This window comes from Syngnathus floridae, chromosome 4 (genome assembly GCF_059516105.1).
Source record: "Syngnathus floridae isolate MCC-2025c chromosome 4, RoL_Sflo_1.0, whole genome shotgun sequence".
In the NCBI taxonomy this organism is placed as follows: domain Eukaryota; kingdom Metazoa; phylum Chordata; class Actinopteri; order Syngnathiformes; family Syngnathidae; genus Syngnathus; species Syngnathus floridae.
The window spans coordinates 10,714,186-10,737,737 of NC_142416.1; the positions used below are offsets into that span (position 1 = coordinate 10,714,186).

At 38.5% G+C, this 23,552-nt stretch overlaps 3 protein-coding genes across 4 annotated transcripts; all 3 read right to left on the minus strand.

Moving 5' to 3' along the window:
• Nucleotides 1-393: 393 nt before the first annotated feature.
• On the minus strand, nucleotides 394-7,081 carry LOC148399031 (stromal membrane-associated protein 1-like). 2 transcript variants are annotated; one of them, XM_088374434.1, is made up of 10 exons: nucleotides 6,801-7,081; nucleotides 6,245-6,378; nucleotides 5,205-5,290; nucleotides 4,912-4,987; nucleotides 4,761-4,820; nucleotides 4,597-4,672; nucleotides 3,097-3,227; nucleotides 2,465-2,681; nucleotides 1,978-2,315; nucleotides 394-1,064 (listed from the first exon to the last, which is right to left on the minus strand). In XM_088374434.1, the coding sequence occupies exons 1-10, from the start codon at nucleotides 6,916-6,918 to the stop codon at nucleotides 930-932; spliced, it is 1,371 nt and encodes a 456-aa protein (XP_088230560.1). In that variant the 5' UTR covers nucleotides 6,919-7,081; the 3' UTR covers nucleotides 394-929. The 2 variants fall into 2 exon arrangements, with proteins under 2 accessions (XP_088230560.1, XP_088230559.1); XM_088374433.1 differs by having other exon boundaries at nucleotides 4,597-4,675.
• Nucleotides 7,082-7,513: 432 nt separating this feature from the next.
• Nucleotides 7,514-11,403, minus strand: cenpk (centromere protein K). Its single transcript, XM_088373626.1, has 10 exons — nucleotides 11,288-11,403; nucleotides 10,379-10,480; nucleotides 10,226-10,282; nucleotides 9,915-9,978; nucleotides 9,271-9,317; nucleotides 9,117-9,199; nucleotides 8,930-9,028; nucleotides 8,502-8,616; nucleotides 8,350-8,403; nucleotides 7,514-8,179 (listed from the first exon to the last, which is right to left on the minus strand). The coding sequence occupies exons 1-10, from the start codon at nucleotides 11,288-11,290 to the stop codon at nucleotides 8,024-8,026; spliced, it is 780 nt and encodes a 259-aa protein (XP_088229752.1). The 5' UTR covers nucleotides 11,291-11,403; the 3' UTR covers nucleotides 7,514-8,023.
• Nucleotides 11,404-15,904: 4,501 nt separating this feature from the next.
• Nucleotides 15,905-18,467, minus strand: lbx1b (ladybird homeobox 1b). The gene is made up of 2 exons (XM_088373832.1): nucleotides 17,519-18,467; nucleotides 15,905-16,990 (listed from the first exon to the last, which is right to left on the minus strand). Exons 1-2 carry the CDS (start codon nucleotides 17,841-17,843, stop codon nucleotides 16,503-16,505), a joined length of 813 nt encoding a protein of 270 aa, XP_088229958.1. The 5' UTR covers nucleotides 17,844-18,467; the 3' UTR covers nucleotides 15,905-16,502.
• Between the last annotated feature and the right edge of the window lie 5,085 nt (nucleotides 18,468-23,552).

A 23,552-nucleotide genomic window follows, 5' to 3' on the forward strand; every position in this document is an offset into this window, starting at 1 on the left:
CACATATCACCGGCAAGAACTATCACAACAGACTTTGGAATAAGTTGTGTCATTAAAGTCCATCACAAAAACTCAATACATTAACTGTTTATCAATCTCAAGTGGTGAGGGAAGCTAAAAGAAAATTACATATAATCATAAGTGTCAACAGTTTACCATTCCTTATGTTAATGAAACGGTTCTGTTTTGTATGGTGTAGAACCACTGACTACAAACTCCAATAAGTTTTAAAAAAATAAAAAGCTGAATATTTCACTGAGTCTACCATAATGAAGTATAGCTCCATGATGAAAAACTCATGTCAACATATTCCCATGTAATGCCAAACACTCGCCTCCTTTACTTTGAACTTTTCATTCATTCTTCATCCATTAAAAGAGATGACACAAGCCATCAATCATTACCTTTATTTATTTCTTTTTTTTTTTATATAGGGGAACCACGAGTACTTTAAAAGGTTATACAGCGCTGTACACTTGGGAGCAGAACAGAAAGACCGTATTAGTCGTATCTTCTCCCTTTAAATACTATTTATTTAAATGTTCTATAATCTTATCATGATACAATAAAAGCTCGTGTAACTGGTCCTGCAGCTTTTCTGATATGTCAATACAATTTTTGTTGGGACTGTTATTTCCTTAAATTTGTTTTCCAAAAAAGGAAAATAAAAGCAATGCTCAAAAACCATACGACAGGCAGAATCTGCCAGGTTGTAAGACTCCCAATTCACTCACACAATAGAGAGAAAGAGAGTAAAGAGAAGGAAGGAAATGGGGGGGGGGGGGGCAAGTAGAGATAACTATTTTCATGTTCTTGAAGGCTGGTCCATGGTGGGAATCGACATCAGTTCATAGTGAGTTGCAGAGAAACACAAAAGCTCTTTTGCACCTTCTGCAAGCACCACTCTTTCTCCGTCCGTGCGTGCGTGCTCACTTCCATAGTTGTGTGCTGAGAGTTTGGCCGGATGCGGGTGCTGCCCAACCACCCATAGCAGCTGGAGGCTGAGCGAAGGCCATGTGTCCGGGTGCGCCGTTCAGATGCAACCCTGACATCTGGTGGCTCACCTGAGGGTGGGAAACACATTACAGTCAACACTCGGGAAGGAAAATGTGACAGTCAACGACCCTATATCAAGCAATGACCCGAAAAAACATCACTGCAAATATTCTTGAGAATAAACTCCATGTCTCGAGTCCTCATAATTAAAACAGGCTGGCACACTGAAGTCTTCTTGCCTGTGTCATGCCTCCCCTCTGGTGATGAGAATTTCTACTGCAGCTCTCAATGACGTCAAGAAGTCTGCTCAAGCTTTTCCATCCACTCTTTGTACCGTAAAGAACACTTAACCATCACACATTCTGCTATCACGAATATGGTTTGGCAGGGACATTTACTTGCGTAGTTTTTAATACCACAACAAACATAAGAACATTTATTTTTGCCCAATCAGATAAAAACAATTGTTTGAGGGTCAGCTCGCTGTCAGTATTTTTTCATCCTGTGATGTATTTAATTGAAATGTTTTATTTTTGCTTTGGCGACCTCTGGCATTCCTGTGTCGAGTGCACGTTATAGTGAATGGCCATCTGCCCTGCGATTGGCTGGCGACCAGATACATAATGATTCCGGACTTTGTTAAATCTATGTTGCACAGTTGTGTGCTGTAATATTACTTTCTTGGATGATATCGATGATTTCGACAAATGCAATGAAATACTGATAGCATAACGTCAGGGAAGTTCATAACCGGTTACTAGAATTAATTATTTTGAAATGTGTAGAGTTACAAGTAAATGTTTAGAAGTAGACCTAAAAAATAACAGGTGCCTACTATGCTAAATCTTAAAAAAGGAGAAAATGCTGGTATCTGAAAAATCAGTCCTAAGTTGACAAAACACTTAACTGTTACAGATTGGAAAAGCAGTTTGCATATGGATGCAAGGCCATTTTACACACTGTGATTTTACGAAGCTATACCTGAGCCATGTTCCATTGAGCTTGTTGCCCAGGCTGGATGGTGTACATGCCCTGGGCAGGCACCATGCCTGCAGGCATCGCACTGCCATGTGGCGCCATCATTCTGGGGGCCATGCCCATCACACCGCTAGCAGGGGCATTTCCCATGAAGCCATTGGGCATTGTCATCCCAACCATCATTCCTGGATTGGGCCCCATCATGGCTGCTCCACTCTGTGCCATCATGGCACCCATGACGGTCGTGGGCGGCACAGCAGTGCCCATGCCAGGAAAGGCCTGATAACCAGCAGTGGTCTGGACAGGATACTGCATCTGAGAGGGTCCCATGAACATGCCAGCTGAGAGGAAGAGGACAAAGAGCATTACGCAAATAATGTTTAAGTACCGTGACAAACAGGTTTGCTCGGGTTTATTTGTGAGGACTACTCTTTTGATGTTTAATGATGGGTTTTATGTAGATAAGTTGCATAACTTGCTGTTCTCTTACCAGCTGGAGCCTGTGGTGTCATGTTGTTGGTTCCATAGAGTGACAAGATGGAGTCCTTGGACAATGGCTTCTTTGTGTTCTCTTCTGTCTTAGTTGTGCTGCTGCTGCTGCTGTCATTGAACAGGTCAAGATCGCCGTGTCCTGACACTGACGGGGCTCCACCCACTGCTGCTGGCGGGGCTTGTGTAGGAGTGCCGGCAACACTGTTGGAGCTCACCTAGATGGGGGGGAAGAAAAAAAAAAACGCCAAAAACATTTAGAGGTAGAATGAATTATATTGCCTATCTTTTTTGTTTTTGTTTACAATTCAAGTGACACTGCCAAAAATGTTCTGTAGCTATGTTCGGATGCACACTATACGTTGGTAGGGACAACAAGGAAATAAACAATGGCAAATAAAACAAACGTTGAAAATTGTGGTTCTGATATCAATTTGTCTCAAAGTCTTTGGGGAGAGATTTGTCTCTTTTGGTAATGTTTCTAGAGAGGAAAACAGGAGGATGCTTAGCAGTTTAAATTTATGAGGGAAAAAAAGAAAGTGGGGGGGGGGGGGGGGGGGTTAGGGTCTCCTGAAAAATGATTTTATTTTATTTTTAATTTCCACCTGATGCCAGCACTATGGTAGGCTCTACCTGAGGAAACTGAGCAGTCGACGTGGATGACGGTAGGGGGTTGGATACCATGGGACCGAAAATGTCCAGGTCATTATTGTTCTGGCTTGTGCTCGTGATCCCATTGTTACTCGGTGCAGCTGCTGGTGCGTCTACAACAGAAGAGTCAAAAGTCAAAGTCAAAGTCAGCTTTATTGTCAATTTCTCCACATGCCAAAGACACACAAAGATACCGAAATTTCGTTCCCCCCTATCCCACGGTGACAAGACATGGCCCACAATAGACAATCAAGTAAACAAGTAAACAACAGCGTGCTGAATAAATAATGAATAAATAACACAACAAATAAATAAATAAGAGGAGCAAAAAGGAGCAAGTGAGCGTACAGCAGACATTCCAGAAAATAGCGCAACAGTGCCGCACGCTAAGACTGGTTTTACAGGTAGAAAATAACTACGCGAGGTAAGCAAGATCTGTCAGGCACATACACAAATGTATTTGGATCAATGACTACTAAAACTAATGGGACATCCTGAATAAATATATATGGAGAGTGCAAGTGTGTGAGAAGAGAATGAGTGACAGTGAGAGATAAATAAATAAATCCCCCTTATATGTTTCCCCACTAACACACACTCCGTCTAACTTTTGTTTAGCGAGATGCTAAAAATAATTCCACAAATCATGTCGTCATTGACCACAAGAGAGCAGCTCCCACCTTTTTAAAGGAAATTTATCCTACAAGAGGAACAATAAGCATCAAGGAATAGTGGTCCACCACATATGTGACTTTAAAGTGACCCTATCCTGTTTCCCATTTGAAACATAGAAAAAAAAAAGGCAAAAGTCAGCAACAAGCATCATTGGCTGAATCAGCAACTTTAACTTCCTGCTAGAGAAACTTCAGAGGTTCACTGCTTCAGCATTTCTGGATGAACAAGTAACTTTGCATTACAAGCAACACAGTTCATTACAGTTGCCTGTTGGCTGTTAAAGAGGATTTAGAAAGATTGTTTTCTGCAGTTTTGTAGTATCTACATAGACGCTATGGCTTTTGGACTTACATTGCCTCAAGTTGTGAATGCTACCGAAATATTCAACTCAAGAACTGTACCTGGGGGGTGAAAGACAAGCTGTAGGTTTTTGTTTCGTGAGACAATCTTCACTTGAGCGCAACAGAAATTGGAAGGACAATATTTTGTCTCAGTATTTTTCTTGTAACTGGATGCCATTCACTGTTGGTGTTTGTTTTGTTCCTCTCCTTTGGTGAATTCGTGAGCAGGTTAAAATAACGTCACACTATTTATGTAGCTAACAGACATCGCCACCAGGGTTTAGCTTCCGCATTACAATAGCAAACTCAAGAGCATTTGTATTAATTACCCCCCCCTCTAATGTACTTTAACTTGGGATGACGATGCCGTGCAAATTATGTCAGTCAGGCAGATGCTGCTACCATAAGGCTCCTCAAATATAATATAACTCTTAAGATTGTCAATGAAAAACAGCAGCGCACTCACCAAGTGCTAGTAGGTTCACGGAAGGTTCTGGTGTCTTCACTGGGCTGATTTTAGGGGCTGGCCTTGAGTCTTCATTCTTCTTAAAATAAAAGATAAATTGTCATTTAAGAGGGTAAACAGGTGAAAGCTGAGAAGATTGTGCGAATGCGTACATGAGAACTTACCTTGGTGTAAGATGACACCTTGCTCCCTCGCTCAGTCTCCTTCTTAATACAATCTTTAGGCTGAGAAAACGAAAAGAAAAAAATATAGGAATCCGTTTAAGTGTGAGCGAAGTGAAAAGTGGTCAAATAGGAATATTAAAAAGGGACATACACTGCCTCCATTGGTCAAATTCCTGCTGTAGTATTTCTTCTTCTCATATTTATCCCTGATGAAGAATTCAACTGCTCTGAGACGAGAGTCAAGGAAATATAGTAGCTTTACACAGTTCGCAGTACAAGTGCACAATGGAATTAGCTTCAATGAAAGGGATATAATCGGGCAGACCACTGAAAGCTAAAGCAAGAACAGTCCAGGAGACAGTTTAGACACTTCCAAAACTAAGGCTTTAAATATGAGTGACTGCATATTGACACTTTCATGTAAGTACACGTAGTGAAAGATACTGGTCTGTTTGAGGTCGTCTGAAGTTTGCTGGAAGGTCGGCCTCATATAGCTGCCTGGCCTTGGTGTTTCCCATATCCTGCATACGCTGACAAAAAGAAGAGAGCACTGAGGGGTTAACACAGAAATACTCATGATCACTGTGTTCATGTAAAAGCTGTCAGAGAAATAACAGCACTGAATAACCATTAAATTACTGACATATGGAGGATTTGCATTCATAATGTCAGCCAGAGACTCAACTTTATTTATCCCTTGGGATTGCTCCCTCAGGAAATTCTGGTTCCAGTAACTCACATAGAAATAGTACAAGAGAGAACATTGCACATGAGTAACAAGCAAAGAGGAGAGTAATAACACGAATAGCAATAAATAAATTGTTGAGTAATAAAGTATTGAAGGTAACACTTGGGTATGCTAATCATATGAGGTCTTCTTTGTCCTTGATGAGTTATGCAATTTGATGGCAGGAGGTACACAAAGTAGTTTAGCAGTCTGTTGGTCCGACACATTTTGAAGCAAAAAAAGTCAAATCAAAACCAACAAGCCGGTTGTGTACTAGTTGTTGCAGTAAATACAGGGTTCTCAACTATATATAGTCCCGTGATTCTTAAGTGGCACATAATTGTCAAAAGATTATATTTTAAGATGGGTGTCATTCCTTATGCTGTTTAGTGGAAAGGTATATCAAAATATCAGTCAGAAATCAATCTACTCGTCTTCTGATGAAGGGACTTTTGATCACTGCAACATTGTTTAATCAAACTTTTATTGATGTGCATCCCTGTTGTGTTTGTTGTTTGAATGGCAACAGGTGGATATGTAATTTTTTTTTTCTTAGTACCTTGTGATATCTAGCGGAAGCCCATTTAATTGGTCTGCCTACCACTACATGTCGCTAGCATTAATAGAAGAGAGATATTTAATTTTTCAACTGTTTACTGATTTCACTCATTGCGCTTGGGAGTTGTAGTACCTTGTGTTCTGACTAACTCTATAGACAATGGCAAACCTTATAGTTGAAATAATCAGACTACCGTACCTGGATTTGATCTGAGGTCCATTGGTCCAAATTGACTGATTTCACTCGGGATATGTGGACACCGAGGTTCCTGTGGATGCCCGCACACCGAATGCAGATAAATACGCCCAGGTTCCAAGACGCCCATCTCGGACCTGAAAAGGTAAAGGGCCCCATGATGGATCGAACCAATATTAAGTGGCTTAGACTTACAGGTAGCAGGCAAATACTACTCATGCACTATACACTACTCTCTGTGACGTGAAGATGGGATTAGAATAAAAAACATGATCAACATGCTGTGATGATTAGAAAAGTAGACACGGATTCATTGTGAATTAAAGACATACGACGTGTTCTTACGAAAGCGATTAGCCTGCTTGCTGCCTGCTAGCTGGGCACTTAGTTTAGCTTCAAGGGACGCGATGTCAGCTGACTACCGGAGCCGCTTCCGTACATCCGAGTCGCTTTGTATCGGCTAACAGATGCTACAATTGTTCTAAACACGTGCGAAGAAATATAAGTCGACGACGGTGTGGCAAAAAGTAATCAATTATTGTCAGGGTGAATTTCGCACCTTTCGCCTCGCAATCGGCACAATACTTGTTGTCTTCCTCTCTGAGCATTTTGGACAGGATGGCCTGGTGCTGCTCGTTCAGTTTCTGGGCCTTCTCTCGCTCTGAACGGGTCGTCATGTTCGCTTCTTCCGTTTAACTTGTCGAATAAAATGGCAACTACAATGATCCGTCGATAGTTGAAAAAAGTTTCTGGTAAAAGACCATAATCAGAAAGGCGAACGCCTTCGTTCTGCTGATACGAAGACACCCGGAACCGGAATCGCTTCTCCGCCCACGGGAATTCTCAAGCATGACGCGGCGGCCAAACAGGATTGGACGGGCATGATGACGTCATATGACGCACCGAGTTTTGGATCAAAGGAAATGTTACGCATGGCTTCAGAATGCCAAATTTAATCGTGTAACTTTTACATTACAATTACTGACAACCATTATAGGCGTAGGGTGGTATTGTTATATGTGTGTGTGTGTGTGGGGGGGGGGGGAGGGGGGGGGGGGGGAGGCTGTAAAGTACACTATATACAACCATTCCATTCCAGCTAGAGTACACTGTGTTATGACTTTTGAGCCGTGTACTTGGAAAATTTTTGTTAAGCGTCATTTCAGTTACAGAATTGGTCACAGGACAGTGTGAACTTGTAATTTGCCGTGGTTTAGAATATCTATAGGTGTTTCTAATAATTATGGTCACATGTCACAAAAAAAATCAACAGCAAATTATATTGTCATATTGTCATATTTTCATAATAATAATATTAAAACAACAATAATACACGATATAGTAATATATTCAAGATGTATGACACAAGGGTAAAGTTCAGCCACAATGCATGGAAAAATCCTTATTGTGCGTGTTTTTAAGCTCAAACTTAAAAACAAAAAATGAACATATCTCCAAATTCTACTGTGCTAGAAAAACAAGTTAAGATATTTTTTCAATCAGCACCATTAATACATTAAGGGACACAAAGCCATTTGTGATTAGGATTTGTTGTTGACCAGTGTCATTAATCAACTCATAATCACAATCAAAAATAGAATGCAGTATCTTTTTTTAAAGGAGACACTTGCATTGGATCCCAAAAGACTGCAGGTGTACTACCAAAGGTATTTTGGCATTCGAGTATATTCAGTACATGTGCTGCAAAAGCCTCACAACTATAAAAAGGAAAAACAGGTCCAGGATTGGTCCAGTTAGTATCATGCCAAATACAGCACAGTTTCAAAAAAATGTTTCCAGGCGAATCTTGAAGTTATTCTCATGATGTCTGACAGCCATATCATGTCGGAGTAACATCTCTACATACGGTGGCCAGAAAGTGGAGTCGACTGTCACATAAGGGTCATGTGGCGTCTTTAGGGCCTTGTTCATGAGCAGCTGTAAGAGTAAGCAGTGAATGTGATTCATTCTCACGGAATGAATCAAAAACATCTTTTTAAGCTCTCAGTTCACTCTCAAGTGGTTGCCAGTCAATCGCAGGGCACACATCCACAAACAACCAATCACACTTCTAAACATTGAAAGTTGAGTCGTGCAACAGAACTCACCTCCAGAATATCAGCGAGGGAAATAAAGTCTTCATTTAGATCATTGGAAATATTCTGGAAAAAATGGGGATCATGATGAGCATGTATCAAACTTTTTTAGATTTTGTCTCAGCTTCAACATGATTGAGAACAGCAGAAAAAACTGAACATACCTTCTCACCGCAAGGAGGAGGAACATGTTTCTCTAGGATGTCCCCCAGAGATTCCATCAGCTTTTCGTTGTAGGCTTTCATTCTGCTGATCTTTTCCTTGGTTTCAAGCACAACACTGGAATTCATGCGACACACGCAAACCACTATAATGTGAATTCATTGTTAACAGGCATTTCTATTCATGTGAAAGTACTGGTGCTTTTTGAATGTTAAGTGGAAAAAAACCTAGTGAATTAAGTGCTTGTCCAATACCTCACACCTATTCACAACACACTTCCAAAGGCTGGCAATAAGCTGAAACGTTTCAACCCCAGTCACTAGTTGGGTATACTGATTGACAAATTTCATTGATCTGCTAGTTGGTTCTATAAGCCTCAAACACAAATGTGACAAAACAGATCAGTTGGGTCAAACTTAAGCGCACTCACCTGTGCTCTGATAATTTCTCACTTTGATTTTGAAGTCGCTTAGCATGGTCAGTGACAGCCTGTAGCGCCTGCCGCTTTTCTTCCAACCACTTGAATTCACTTCAACACACAATTAACACGAACCCGTCAACAAAACACGTCACAACAAGAAACGTCATGCGTGCGCGCAAGATAAAAGGTTACGCACAGCTCTTTAGTTTCTCGTAGTTTGTCTCGCTTTGCTTCGTAGCAAGAGAGAACCATCTCAAGTTCAGAGCATAGCTTGAGCATCTGTGGAAAACGGGGCGGTCAGATCAGAAGCGCGCTCCTTTTTCAGTAGTATACTTTTCTTGTGCATGTACCTCTTCTTTTCCAGCTTTAAGTAACACTTCAGAGTTTTCTGCCAACACTACAAGAATGAAAACAAATACAGGAAATTGAACTGATGCAATTCCCACAATTTATATACCCAGTATGAACCTTTTTCTTGGGTAGTGATCAATGCTACCAGAGCTACCAGTTTAACACACACTTTGGAAATATGCAAATACTATCCTCAAATTAACTTTTGTAATTTTACTATTGTATGTTATTAATAACTAATTATATTCATTTATGAGAAGATGTTCATCTGGTTAATATTTTCTCACAATTATTAGGAAAGAGATAAATATCAATTTGCAATACTTGTAAATCCCTGCCAGTGTTAACATTTACATCACAAATGATTGCTTCCACTGACAACATTCCTAGAAAATACGATCGCTGGTTTGCTATTTTTAGGTCCTTGGGTTCCAGTATAGACTATAACATATGAACAAACAAAAAACAGCATTAGGTTCAAGACTAACCTTGGGAGACATCTGCACTGAACGTTATTCTCGTTTAGATTTATTAGAAGTCGGTGTCATTGAATGATTTTATTAATACTGTTTCAGAATACAACTTATAATTAGTGCGTAAAGTCATATTTATTGTATATACAAATGTTATAATGGTTACTTACATCTTGGTTTCTCCGTGAGCCACTGCTTCATTTCCGCTTCTGTTGCTAATAGCCGATTAACTGACTAAAGGAAAAACATCACATTTGTCATCAAAAATGATCAATGTTTTTAACTCATAAACAGGCCCAGGCTACAATGAAAAATACTAATCAATTTGGAACAAAAAAATATGGAATGAAGGATATAGGAAAATTAAAGGAAACACCAAGTATCAGGAAACTCAATTCAGTGTGTACGCCTGTCCTCTGCAAGTATAGACTAAAAAGTAGCTGAAAATATTCCACAAAATCAGAATGTGCAGTCATCTCACCTGCTCTTGAGTATTTTCACATTGCTCTGGCTCATGTTGGATAATTTTATTTTGAAGCTGCAACGGGGTAAGAATTTTGTTTAGTTTCAACAGAATTGGGGTTGACGCAATCAGGAATCAAGGACATAAGTACAATATGGATATCTAAATCACCTTTTCAAGATGAGCAAACTGCTCCTCACATTGGTTCATTAGTTCCAACTGGGCAGCTTCTGACAGTCCAGGTAGAGCTTGGTTTCCCTGTGTAAGTTCATCCTGCATATACAGAGGCAATTTTGAGCAGAATGTAAAATCATGTCATGCAGTGTTTTGAAAAAGAACAATACTTACCCCATTCCAGGATTCTTATCATCAAGACAATATTATGATCTCAAAATTTAATATGTGATTTTTTTTTTAAAGATAGTCCTTCCATGTTTTTATTTTAAACAAACAAAAGCAATAAAGTCAAAATCTGCTTTATTGTCAATTTCTTCACATGTCAAGACACACAAAGAGATCAAATTTGCGTTTCCTACTATCCCACGGTGACATGACATATTACATATTATATATATATATATATATATATATATATATATATATATATATATATATATATATATATATATATATTATTGGTTCATGGACAAACAAAACATTCAAGTAAACAATACAAAAAGTAAAAACAAGAAGGCACATACAATGAATAAATAAGAGCAACGAATGAATAAATGAATAAATAAATAAATAAATAAATAAATAAACAAGCAAATAAATAAATAAATAAATAAGAGCAACATGGTTGAAATGGAGCAATTGTGCATATAGCAGACAGTATTACATGAATGAATATGTTAATCATAAACGTTTTAGTCATATAGCTTAGGTTTAAAACAAGCCATGAGTTTTTCTCAGTCCGTAGCTTAACGCAGGTTGGGACTTTATAGTCAGGCGATGTTGCGGTGGCTCATGGCATGTAAAATCATCGTTTGTAGTGTGACATTTGTTAAACCAAAATAAACTATTCGTGTTGATGCAATTAAACCTTAAGTACAAAAGTTAGAGGAACTCAATGCTTACCATATTTGACGAAGCGGAATTTACTGAAATACACCACAACAAAAATATTTCCTTTTCAAAATGCCGCCAATATTGATGACGTCATTCACGCGACGGCGTAACTGCAAAGCGTTAAAGAGCACCACTGCTGCGTACAAACTACGCATACGTGCGTGTTCCTCAAACTAAAAGACTAAAGACAAAATAATAATCTTTAGGAAATAAATGTTCGCAATATTCATCAGTTAATAAATGCACTTTGAGTACTTTTTAGCTTCTGACTACGTTAACATGATTCGATGCATTCAATTTAGTGCCTTTATTGGCAATTTTACCTTATTAAATATTTTTGTATTATTTCAGACCGTAGTTACCAAGTACACTTTTCAGCCACGCACACTCAAAAGCCAAGTACACTTTTACCTGCTTTCATGGCTAAACAGGGTTAAAAAGCAACAAAAAATGTTGCTACTCGGAACTCGGTCAGAATATGTCACTGTAATGATGATGATCATTATGATGAATATGATCATTATGATTATATCTATTATGGATCATTTATTATTATTATTATTATTATTATTATTATTATTATTATTATTATTATTATTATTATTATTATTATTATCATCCAAGTTATTAGCCAAGTACACCTTTACCTGCTTTCATGCTTAAACAAGATTAAAAAAAACACAAAACATTTTGGTACTAGTACATGAGGAACTGTCAGAATATGTCACTGTAATGATGATGATAATTATGATGAATATGATCATTATGATTATATCTATTATGGATCATTTATTATTATTATTATTATTATTATTATTATTATTATTATTATTATTATTATTATTATTATTATTATTATTATTATTATTATTATTATCCAAGTTATTAGCCAAGTACACCTTTACCTGCTTTCATGCTTAAACAAGATTAAAAAAAACACAAAACATTTTGGTACTAGTACATGAGGAACTGTCAGAATATGTCGTTGGAATGATGATGATAATGATGATGAATATGATCATCATTATTATTATTTCCATTATTGATTATTATTATTATTATTATTATTATTATTATTATTATTATTATTATTATTATTATTATTATTATTATCAATGTTATAATTGATGTTCTTTTTTTATTGAACGTGTCGGGTCTGGTCTGTTCAGCGTAGTGGGCGTGCATTGCCCCTATTGGCCAGCAGGTGTCTCAGTTTACTCCTCTTACTAATCGACTCGCTGATTGGTCTTTTACCGGTGTCTTATCTTCCTTGTCGCTCCCTGAATATTACAATGTTACAATAATATTACAACTTAAGTTTCCGAGTCACAAATGTTCGCACCACTTATTCTCGTAAACGTGAATTCTGGTGACTGCGAGCAGCAAGATAAACTTTGTTATGGTGTGCGACAAATACCTTTAGTATTTGAAGAAAATGCACTCCTCATCAAACAATTATGCCGTTTAACATATTTATAAAATATCAATAAAAATAATATTCATGCGTAATTCATGGTCCTGATTAACTGTATGCTAATTTTAACCGGTGGGGTGTTCTGTCGATTCTTTAATAATGTTAAACGCATTAATCATCTTTACAACGTTTCAACGTTACATTGTTTAGAGTTAAATATATCTCTCTGTACTAGAGTGTATTTATTTTCTATTCTTTTGCTTTGTTTTACTCTGCTATTTGGCATTACAAATGATAATCTGTTCCCAATTGCCTTAGTGAGGATATAAATTTTCCTAATTAAAATTATTATCCTAAAATTACCACCACCAAACTTCTACTTGTATAAATACCTCTCCTTTCATTAAAATGGTAGCGTTTCTATATATTAAAACTAGTTGTTCACTTTTTTGTTTATGCTTTTCTTTATTAACAATGGAATACATAAGATCACTGAATTCAGTGATACTATGCAATGTTGTTGTTGTTTGAACAAGTCTTTTGATTCTTAGTTGTTGGGGTTAATACACCAATAGACTGCAGCTCTTTACGACGAGAATGTTTAGGCAATCTGCTTATTTGGTTGCCATCTAATCATGTTTATTCACCAGTGCACGTTTTAGGTGAAATTACAGTGTTTCAAATGTAGCAGCTTCATTTTAAGGCAAAACGGTGTATTCCTGCTGTTTTCAAGCTTCCTTAAATGTCCAACTATATATTATTTGAATGATCAACTAGAATTTGATTAATATGCAAATTTGCCAACAAACCGTTCTGTGTGAGCCTTCAGCGCAGCCTAATTAATCAACAGTTAAAGGAAATTAATACATACATCAATTCTGTCAGAAACATGCTTAGCTCAATCGCCCGTAAAATTGAAGTTTGAAGTATTAACTGGCTCTGCAGGAAGGCTATGATTAAAACTCTGCAATCCCTCTCCATTTAGATATATAGAGTGATTTAACTCGAGGCAAATATAAAGTCGTTTACATGTCTATTTTTTTTTTACAATGATGACGCTGTTATTAATTATGAGAAAATGATTGTGATTAATATAATAATGATTATTGATGATCATTATATGCCATTTTTTAATATTTTTACTAACATATAGGCCTATTGGTTTCATTATTCACAATTTATAACGGAGTTCATCCATTCCATTTTCTCACTGCAGTTGTGTCATTCGGCCATCAGCTCAAAAATTAATTTAGCTGTGCACCTGAAACTGTTTTCCACAAGGTGCAAATAATAAAATAAAAGGGAGTGGGGGAGAGAATTGAGAGGGGGGGCAGGGGGAGGACTGTAGTATTGTTTCAGTAGGGACTCATGCATCAAACTTCAATTTTCCGGACGATTGAAGTAGTGATTTTTCCCCCCCATCTTGAAGTGAAATACTGAAATACACTTAAGACCTTCAGATTAATTACCATGGAGTGGTCCCACAGACTGTAGGCTAATGTTACTTCATGGGGCCTCCTGACAAGCCCTCATAAAATAAACAAGTGGAATCCGTAAACTTGGGCTACCATAACACTCTCTCATCATGCAGATTCAGGATGGGACCCACACGTAAAATGAATACTGTATCCGGGAGTCATGACATAAAAACAGCTCATTGGCCACTAGGCAGATTGCATCATACAAATTCATAGATGACACAATGGGCATGAGAAGAACAAAATAGGATAATATAGATGTTTTCTGGTGTGCCTAATGTAATGGCCCAAGCATTAATTAATTGGCTTTCAATAGAACTTCAAGTTGACTACTTGCACTATATATACTGGCGACACAGTCCTATAAACTTATTGAAGTTTTGAGTTGGGGGGAAAAAAAGCAAACACTAAAACAAGCCCACACAAAGAGACAGGTCTACTTATCATTTCTTTGAACAAAGGAGGTTAAACGGGAGGCAGCCTTTTGAGTTGCTGTTCATGACACTCTCTCTTTCTCACATCACCATGTTTTCAGCTTCATTAAACTCCTTAAAGACAAAAGGAATAAAGAAGCAAAAGGAAGAAAACAAACAAAAGGCTCCCTAACCAGACTTTGGCATCAATGCCTTCATAGTCCCAACTCTTTATGGGCTCCCTACTTAACATTAAAAACACTTTCAAAAAAATCCATTCCTTGTTTAGAAACCCTTCTTGGACAGAAGTCAAACATATTATTCCACAGCTAAAGCGTAGAAAGACAAGCGACTCACAAAAAAAAAAGGCCACTTTCATTGTAATTCATTGACTTGTTCAAAACTGCAGGCAAAGAAAAGGGCCAGACATTAATAGCCGCAGATGCCCTCATGAAGGGAGGGTCTATGTCGGCATTATGGCCTTTGTTCGCACTCACTTCAACTGTTTAAAAGGAGGGTTAACTCAATCCATCAAATTGTCCGAAATTGTGAGGAAATTTCAAAAACCATATGGGCTCCAAACGTTTGCGTCCTTTTTGTGCGGTGGGACACACTTGTCTCAGTATTGGAGGCAGCGGGGGGCCGCCCAGCCCCTTTGTGGCTCGGCACATCGGGGAACGCTGCTCATTTGTCCCCACTTTTCATGCTTTACGCTCAAAATTACGGCCTGGACCCGCAGAACAAAAAAGCCCCATAAAAGCCGGCAGAAACTGGGCCAAAACTTTGTAGTTTCGTGGCATCCTCGTCTTTATTTGCCGGGGCCAGATTTGTGTTTCTCACATAAATTTTTGGCCCGAATGGAGAAACACGTCTGAGGGTCAAGAAGCCACGATACGCATTTAAGACGTGAAAGGACATGAGAGATTCCGGACCACAATATGTTTAGAGCGTCCCCGTAGAAAAGGACACAAAGGGATTAAATAGTGCAGTATAATACATTTAAATAGACGCGTTTGATGGCTTTAACACGCCCGAGCGGCGTGTCGTATAGCACTCGGTTTTTATTAGTCTGCATTCGAAAAAGTATAAAAATGCTTACGTAAGAATTACAACGTAAGGAAATATTCAGGAAAAAAAGCCATTTTATTCCCATTGTTGCCTATATACATTGCAGTCTGTGCATTAATTGGGTTTCAAATCCTGAATTTTAGAAAGGCACTTACAGGTGTTCAAATCATGACAAACGGTATCCAAACAAATTAACCCCCCCCCAAAAAAAGCCTTAAATTCACCGCAATAAAAAGTCGTTTTTTTTAACCAGCAAATAAAATGCATCATCGTAGGAAAAAAGTCCCAGTCTTCATGCACTGCGGCACAAGGTGAAAAGAGGAGGCGAGCCTGCATTGGCTCACAAAACAAAACGTTTAAATTAAAAATAAACGAACGTAAAATAAATAGAATCGGAATCACAAATCAAATCACGCATTTGCATGCAAAACATAATTGGGTGAGGACCTCTGAAAAATAATGTAACAAACAGGTGTGCGCGTGCGCCTGTGTATGTATGTTGGTGGTGGGGAAACAGTTATAATAATAATAATAATAATAATAATAATAATAATAATAATAATAATAATAATAATAATAATAATAATAATTTACACGTGTCATTTTTGACCATATTGCTCTGATTGCAAAGACTGTTACATCGTAAATTACGACTGCATATTTCTTTTTGTTGTGTATCCATGCTTATATGCGCCCATACAAAAGTATAATTACATTTTGGTACATGTTCAGAAAAGTGGTACACAATATAAGCAGTACGTTATACAAGTAAATCCTCGACGCTGTTTGTGTCCATCGTCTTTTTTCTTGATGAATTGTTTTTGGCACTTCCGCGCTGCAGCGCCGCACCATCAGTCATCCACGTCAATCTCCACGTCCTCGTCCTCCGAGCACTCTTTGCTCGTTGTGTGGTCTGAGAAAGGCGACAGCGGGGACCTCGTCACTTTCTGGCCGAGATCGTGCTCTTGCTGGCCTCCCCGCGTGGGGGAGTCGACTCGCGGATGGCCCAGCGTGCCGTTGGCGCATTTCTCCAGGTCGGCCAGCTTGGCCAGCTTGTCCAAGGGGACTTGGCCGATGGCCTTTGCCGACTCCACGTCCGCTTTCATCTCCTCCAGGTCCCGTTTTAGCTTGGCTCTGCGGTTTTGAAACCACGTGATGACTTGCGCGTTGGTCAGGCCGAGCTGTTGGGCGATCTGGTCCCGGTCGGCCGGGGACAAGTATTTCTGGTACAGAAAGCGCTTCTCCAGCTCGTAGATTTGATGGTTGGTGAAGGCCGTGCGGGACTTCCGGCGCTTCTTCGGCGTGGTTCTCTGGCCGAATAGGGTCATGCCGTCCCGGCCTGGAGGGGACAATGCACAGCGGTGAAAAAAAAAACCTCAATGGCTTATTTGGAAAATGGCACGTAGAAGCAGCACCAAAAGGGGATTATAATGTACAGCATCGTGACCACTCATCTCACAATACTCAATTTTAATTGGCACTAATTTAAAAAGTACGGTTGCAGTTTGCAGTCTTACTACTAAAACGGTGACCATCCCCGGTGCAATGCAAACAACACCATAATTATTCCATAAATATATTTCAATACCGATCAAAACGAAGCCATTCTTTTGTATTACACTACAATGGTGATGCAGGTGTACCTAATGTTGTGACCGGTGAGTGTATATTAAATTTACGTGTAAGGCTCCAAACCATATACGGAACCACAGCAAGAATGAGCAAACAGACAAAAATTAAAAGTAGATGACTTCAAAAACTTTGGGGATTTGACTTGTGTTTGTTGGCATGCACTGATACATTTGCAGATCGATGTCTCTGAATATTTTTTCCAAATTGCATAATTATTATCATTAGGACGCCATACCTTCTGCCGCCTGTAGCACGCTGACTTCCAGCCCCTTGAAGGTTTTGCTGGCCAGCTCCTCCAGGGCGCACAGCGGCGAGGTTTGGGTGAGCAGCGCACGGCTGGCCAGAGGCAGGCTGGAGGCGCGGTGCTTCTCGCTGGACGAGATGAGATGAGCCGTGCCACAAATGGTGTAACTTCGCTTCACGGACGGCTTGTTGAGGATGTCCTCGATGCTGAAGGGGGTCAGCGGCTTATTGGAGTTGGCGGGGGGTGGCAAGTGGTCCAACGGGCTTCGCCTCCTGTTTTCCCCCGCATCACATTTGGCCACTTCTTTGGATGTCATCACTGGTGGTGAGTTGGGCTCGGTCGGGGTGGGGAAAATCAGCTCTTAAAACGAGTGAGGCTATACAAGGGAGAAGGGTGCAAGAAGTCACATAACAGAGGAAGATTGGAGGTGGACAATCTTATTCCAAAACGGGATGCCTTCAAAGTGCGCCTCCGGAGTCCGGTGCAGCGAAAAGCCTCCCTGAAAATGGCGAGCTCCAAACACTTGACGATTACTAACAAGTTATCACTGACTGGTAGCTAATCAATTATTTCCAGTGGCACTTTCGCCCTCTTCCCTTTCACTCTTTGACTATGTTGCAGTCCAGCGCAGAGCTTTTTGCGACTGGGGGGGTGTCCCATTAATTAGGATGCATGGCTGGAAGGAGGAGGAGCCCGCCGGAATTATCATGCGTTGTACTCATATCATCTTTGGTCTAATTTAGTCGTGTGGTGACTTACGAGGATAGCTTTGTGGAGTCAATAAGGGGGGAGGAGAGGGGAGAGAGGAGAAAAAAGGAGGAGGGGGCGGGGGGGCAAACGGGAGAGAGGGAGAGAAATCACAATCCGTAGCCTATTTAAGCCTTTTTACGCATAAAAGTCCACTTTCAGATGGCGTCTTTTTGCATTCTTTCATTTTGTATTCAAGAGAGGTTGGATTATTCGACGGGCAAACACAGGTTTGTTTTAGTTGTCGCATTTAGTCACCAGGATGTTTTTCCCCCCTCGATCAAAGCCGGATGATTCTTTCTTTTGTAAAGGTAAAGTCGAGCTGAGCCATATATCAGCTCTGATGATGTCTCCTCTGGGGCGCCAGAGAAGAGCAGCATGCGGCCCTCTCAGCATCACCAAAGCCCGCTCATAATTCAGGCAATGGGCTTCTTTTTTTCCAGACCTTTGCCTTCCTTTTTATTACTTGCAAGAAATACTTCATCTTCTCTCAAATGTCCCCGCGCCGCGTGCAGGTTTGGCATTTACGAAATGCAATTCAGAAATATAATTTTTCCTAATCAAAATTTTAAAAAAGCATGGCATCGTTTTATTTTTGCTCTAAATTTCTTGATTTAATTGTTTACATTTTGTTTATGTGTGCGTTTTTTATTTTTTATCAACAGAAATACGGATGATTTTCTTTTTTAAAATATCAGTCTTTGTGTAAAGATTAGTTTTTATAGTCTTTATTAACATTATTATTATTATTATTATTATTATTATCGTTATTATCATTATTATTATTATTATTGTTATTATTATTACCTATTATTATTATTATCATCATTATTATTTTTAATGACATACTTTTCATTTGGATTTTTTTTCATTCCAGTATTGCATATAGTAACTTGTCTAAATGCTAACAGTTGTTTATCTTATTTTCACAGAAAATAAATGAAGGCAAAACGAAAATAAACTAAAATAACATTAATCTGCTTGGGTGAGAATAATTGATCCTGCCAGTTTTATTTGCTCCTGCAAGGGTTGAGGTTTAATTTCAGAGGTAACTGCTTATTTGGTTTATTTGAGACATGACTTATTTTCTGTCGCTTCACAAAATGTGCTTATTTATGCACAAATGTGTTTAGGGAGATAACATAAAAGACAATACAGGTTTTTATGACATATTGTTCAATTATTCAAACCTGATGTAAAATTATTTTTTTCATGATGCAAGTCTTGGAAAATTTAAACTGTAAAATCTATTAATAATATTGAATGAGAACACACACACACACACACACACACACACACGCGCGCACGCACACACACACTACATATATATGTATATATATATATATATATATATATATATATATATATATATATATATATATATATATATATATATATATATATATATATATATATGTTAAGTGACCGTAATTGACATGTTTTCAGTTAAAGGTGATGTTTGTCATCGAATATGTTTGTAGCATTTCCCAGTGCTTCTGTAGTCTGCACAGCCTCTCCCCTTTCACCTCTTCCCAACCAGGTGTTGATTTAGGCCGTCCACACTACAGTCTGTTAGCTCCAAGCTCCATCCTCCTATGTGTTAGTGATCTCATGCTAGAAGACGCAGCACCCACTGCAGGCTTAGGCGGCTGTTAGTTGACAGCTGCAGGGGAACAATCCACATTGTAGCCATTTTGTGGGACCCCAAAGTTGGGTGTCGGATCGCCACTCTCCCAAAGGCCCCTTAACTCCCACCACACCATATATAGATAGCAAGAAATAGAGACAGAGTGATACTCGGCTTGTGACTCTGTATAAAACATGTACTGTATAAATCACATGTCATTACCAGAGGGTCACTCTCTGAGGCGCACCATTGGGCGCTTTCTTCGCAAGGGCCAGTGTGATTGGAGGAGGGTGGATTTATCTGGCAGCCGGGTCTGTGGAGAGGCGGCCATATTTTATGTGACTGGAGATGTAATAACAGGCCCCTAACAAATCCCTGACGGCCCGCCTTATCCTGCCTTGCAGTACAGTGGCAGTGGTGCTGGAATCGCAGAACAAGAGTCCTATCAACGTAAGAGCACTGCACCGCTCAGCACACATTTTGTCTTTGCTGGACCTTTACGGCGGCCTTGTCCAAGGTCAATTCACTCAAATCCCCAATGGTGTCTAGACATGCAGGTGCTTATTTTTCTCCTCCAGCACATTTGTGCCAAGCATGATCATATTGGCAACATTACAGTTTTATTTTCTGCAATTTTAACAAGTACATGCAACCTAGAAAACAAATCTAATCCTGTTATGTAGAATAAGCACTGTATTCTTTCGAATATTATATAGGAATAGCAATAAATGGACTATAAAGATCAAACATATATTGTAATCATCTATCTATCTATCTATCTATCTATCTATCTATCTATCTATCTATCTATCTATCTATCTATCTATCTATCTATCTATCTATCTATCTATCTATCTATCTATCTATCTATCTATCTATCTATCTATCTATCTATCTATCTATCTATCTATCTATCTATCTATCTATCTATCTATCTATCTATCTATCTATCGACGTAAATATTAATATGACTGAGACAACTGATATTGTCTAGTACGTATTTCAGTATTAAAAAATATATATATATATATATATATATATATATATATATATATATATATAGTATACTTATATGTATATATATATTTTTTTTTCTAATACTGAAATACGTATGTACTAGACAATATCAGTTGTTTCGGCCATATTAATTTTTATTAATTTTTTGGGGGGGAACAAGCAAAAATACAAAAAAACTCCACAAACAAGCCTCAATTCAACTTTTGTGGATTACCATGAGGTAGAGATTCTCAACAGAAATAAAGGGAAAAAATTCAAAAATATTTTGCAAAGACGTGGTATTTTTTCATTGATATTGTATATTAATATTGTAAATTAAAAAACAACCACAGGGAATTATGCTACTAGGGTAATGATATATGTATATCTTGTATCCTCTACTTAAAGATTGTTTCACTAAACGAATTCATTGTAATCAGACATGAAAATGATCTGGTATCTTTCCAAAGCCTTGAAAAGCGTCTGAATGGATAAACGGGGACATAAAATGCAGCTGAACACAACAGTCGATAAATTACAAGTCAAGACATTTTCCCCCAATGTAAAGCAAAGCACAAACAGGTGCACAGACTCCCAAGAAATACAAGAAGCACAGACGTTGCCCCATGGGGAGTGCATAATGCACTGTTACTCCCTCTTTAAAGAAACCTTTTCATGGCTCTCTGGATGGAGGACAAAGTCTCTGTTGTAGATTTTGCTGTGATAGCTTCAGCCAATAGATATTTAACAATAATGTTTTGACGTGACAAACAGAATGCGCATGAAGTATACACTGGTGGGTTATTTCTCTCTGTCATCCCTGCCAGGCAGTAACAGCATGTCTGACCAGACTGGTGTGGTTTGGGGCCTGCATGTAGTACACTGGTTTTCAGTGTAGCATGAATTAATTCGGAGAAAACATTCCTCCTGCAATTGGATGTGGCTATCAGTAAGAAATTTAAACGAGTTTGAAAATTGAATTACATACGATCTTTTAATTATTTTTGTCCTTGTTTGGGTTGTATGACAATACAGTGAATGCTCGCTGATTCCTAGACTGATTCCTTCAATTGCCGGTACAATCCAAAGAGGCATTAAAAGACCTGCATCAAACCTTAATGGATAATAATGCGATTTCTAATTAGGTATAAACTTACGATGTTTATAATTGCAATTGTAGTTTGCACTGATGGAGAACACCATTGCACACAAGAGATGTTTGTAACATTTTGGCATTTCGAAAGGAGTGGCACAAAATAGAAACACTCAAAATGATGCAGTGCAGTTCAACACAGATTAATTTAATTCCACTTATTATTTTAAGCTTTGTTGTTTTTGTAAACGCAAAGTTTGATACACCACTTTACAATGAGGCCATCCTATTCAGCTGACTATCCATTCATTATTACCTTGCTAACTGTTTTTATAAGTATTAATAAATTACATAATATTAAAATAATAAAAGTATGAATACATAATTATATAAAAGAGCATTAAAAGTGACATTTTTAAATTTGCTCTGCTTGAAAAATGGTTCGCACTGTTTATCATGATTCAATCTCACACTTTACATGAAGGTTCTCTCTTTTCTAGTTGCCTAAATTTGTTTTCCACTGGATTAAATATGCCAAACTAGTGAGCCAACAAAAATTGTTGGTGAACGATCAGAGGTCTTTAATTATTTATTAATTATTTAAAATTCTTCTATTATGTCATCATAGCCTTACAAAAATTCTATTAAGGGTACCCTTATTATGAAGTGGTACCCACTGTTTGATAGCGCTCTTACTCTGGATCTCATGAGATTCAGATGTACCTAATAATGTGACTAGTAAGTATAGATTACAATTTCCTTATTTAGTTTTGTACATCTGAGAATTGCACTATTTGATTGCTATCCCGCCGCAGCAGCAGCAGCATCAGCAGCAGCAAGAGCAGCATGAGCAGTGCACCATTTCAATGTTTTTTCTTTCTCATCTGCACTTCGCCATAAAACACAGTAAGCTGTAGTGCTGAAGGATTGTGTTATTTGGGATGGCCTGGATGGTAAAGATTATTCACTGCCTTTGCTAGTAAAAACTGCCAGAGGAGAACTGGGAAGAATTATGACAGCAATCCTTCAGTTTTCGTTTGCGCAGCCTTTTTTTTCTTTCTTTTTTTATTTATTTGATGCAAAGACTTACAAAGCAGTATAAACATGCCTTGAGGTGAAAAGCAGAAAAACTAATTTGCTGTATTAATAGAATGAAAATTAGTGTTGTATTTTCTAGATACAACTATTCTGTTTATGTGTCTGCATTAGTGTTCGCCATTGTTACCTGCAGCACCTGTTGTATTAAATATGGCCTCTTTTTTCCCACAATAAACAGTACAAATATGCATCTTTGAACAAAATTGCAGTCTTTCTAAAGATGATTTCCGCCCCAAAAGGGCCACTCTAATTACGTACATGAAGTAGGATTGCTTTGAGATCATTCAAAGCCCATTTGGGCTTTTCCAATATGGCCGCATGGGAACAAACGTTGAGAGGTCAGCTGTTCTTTCAGTGGGGGCTGGATTTTTTTTGTCCTGCTTCTCCCATCACTTGCTGTTGCTCATTTTCTCCACCCTTTGACACTTGTGCTCCCCTTGTTTCTCTTTCACTCACACACACAC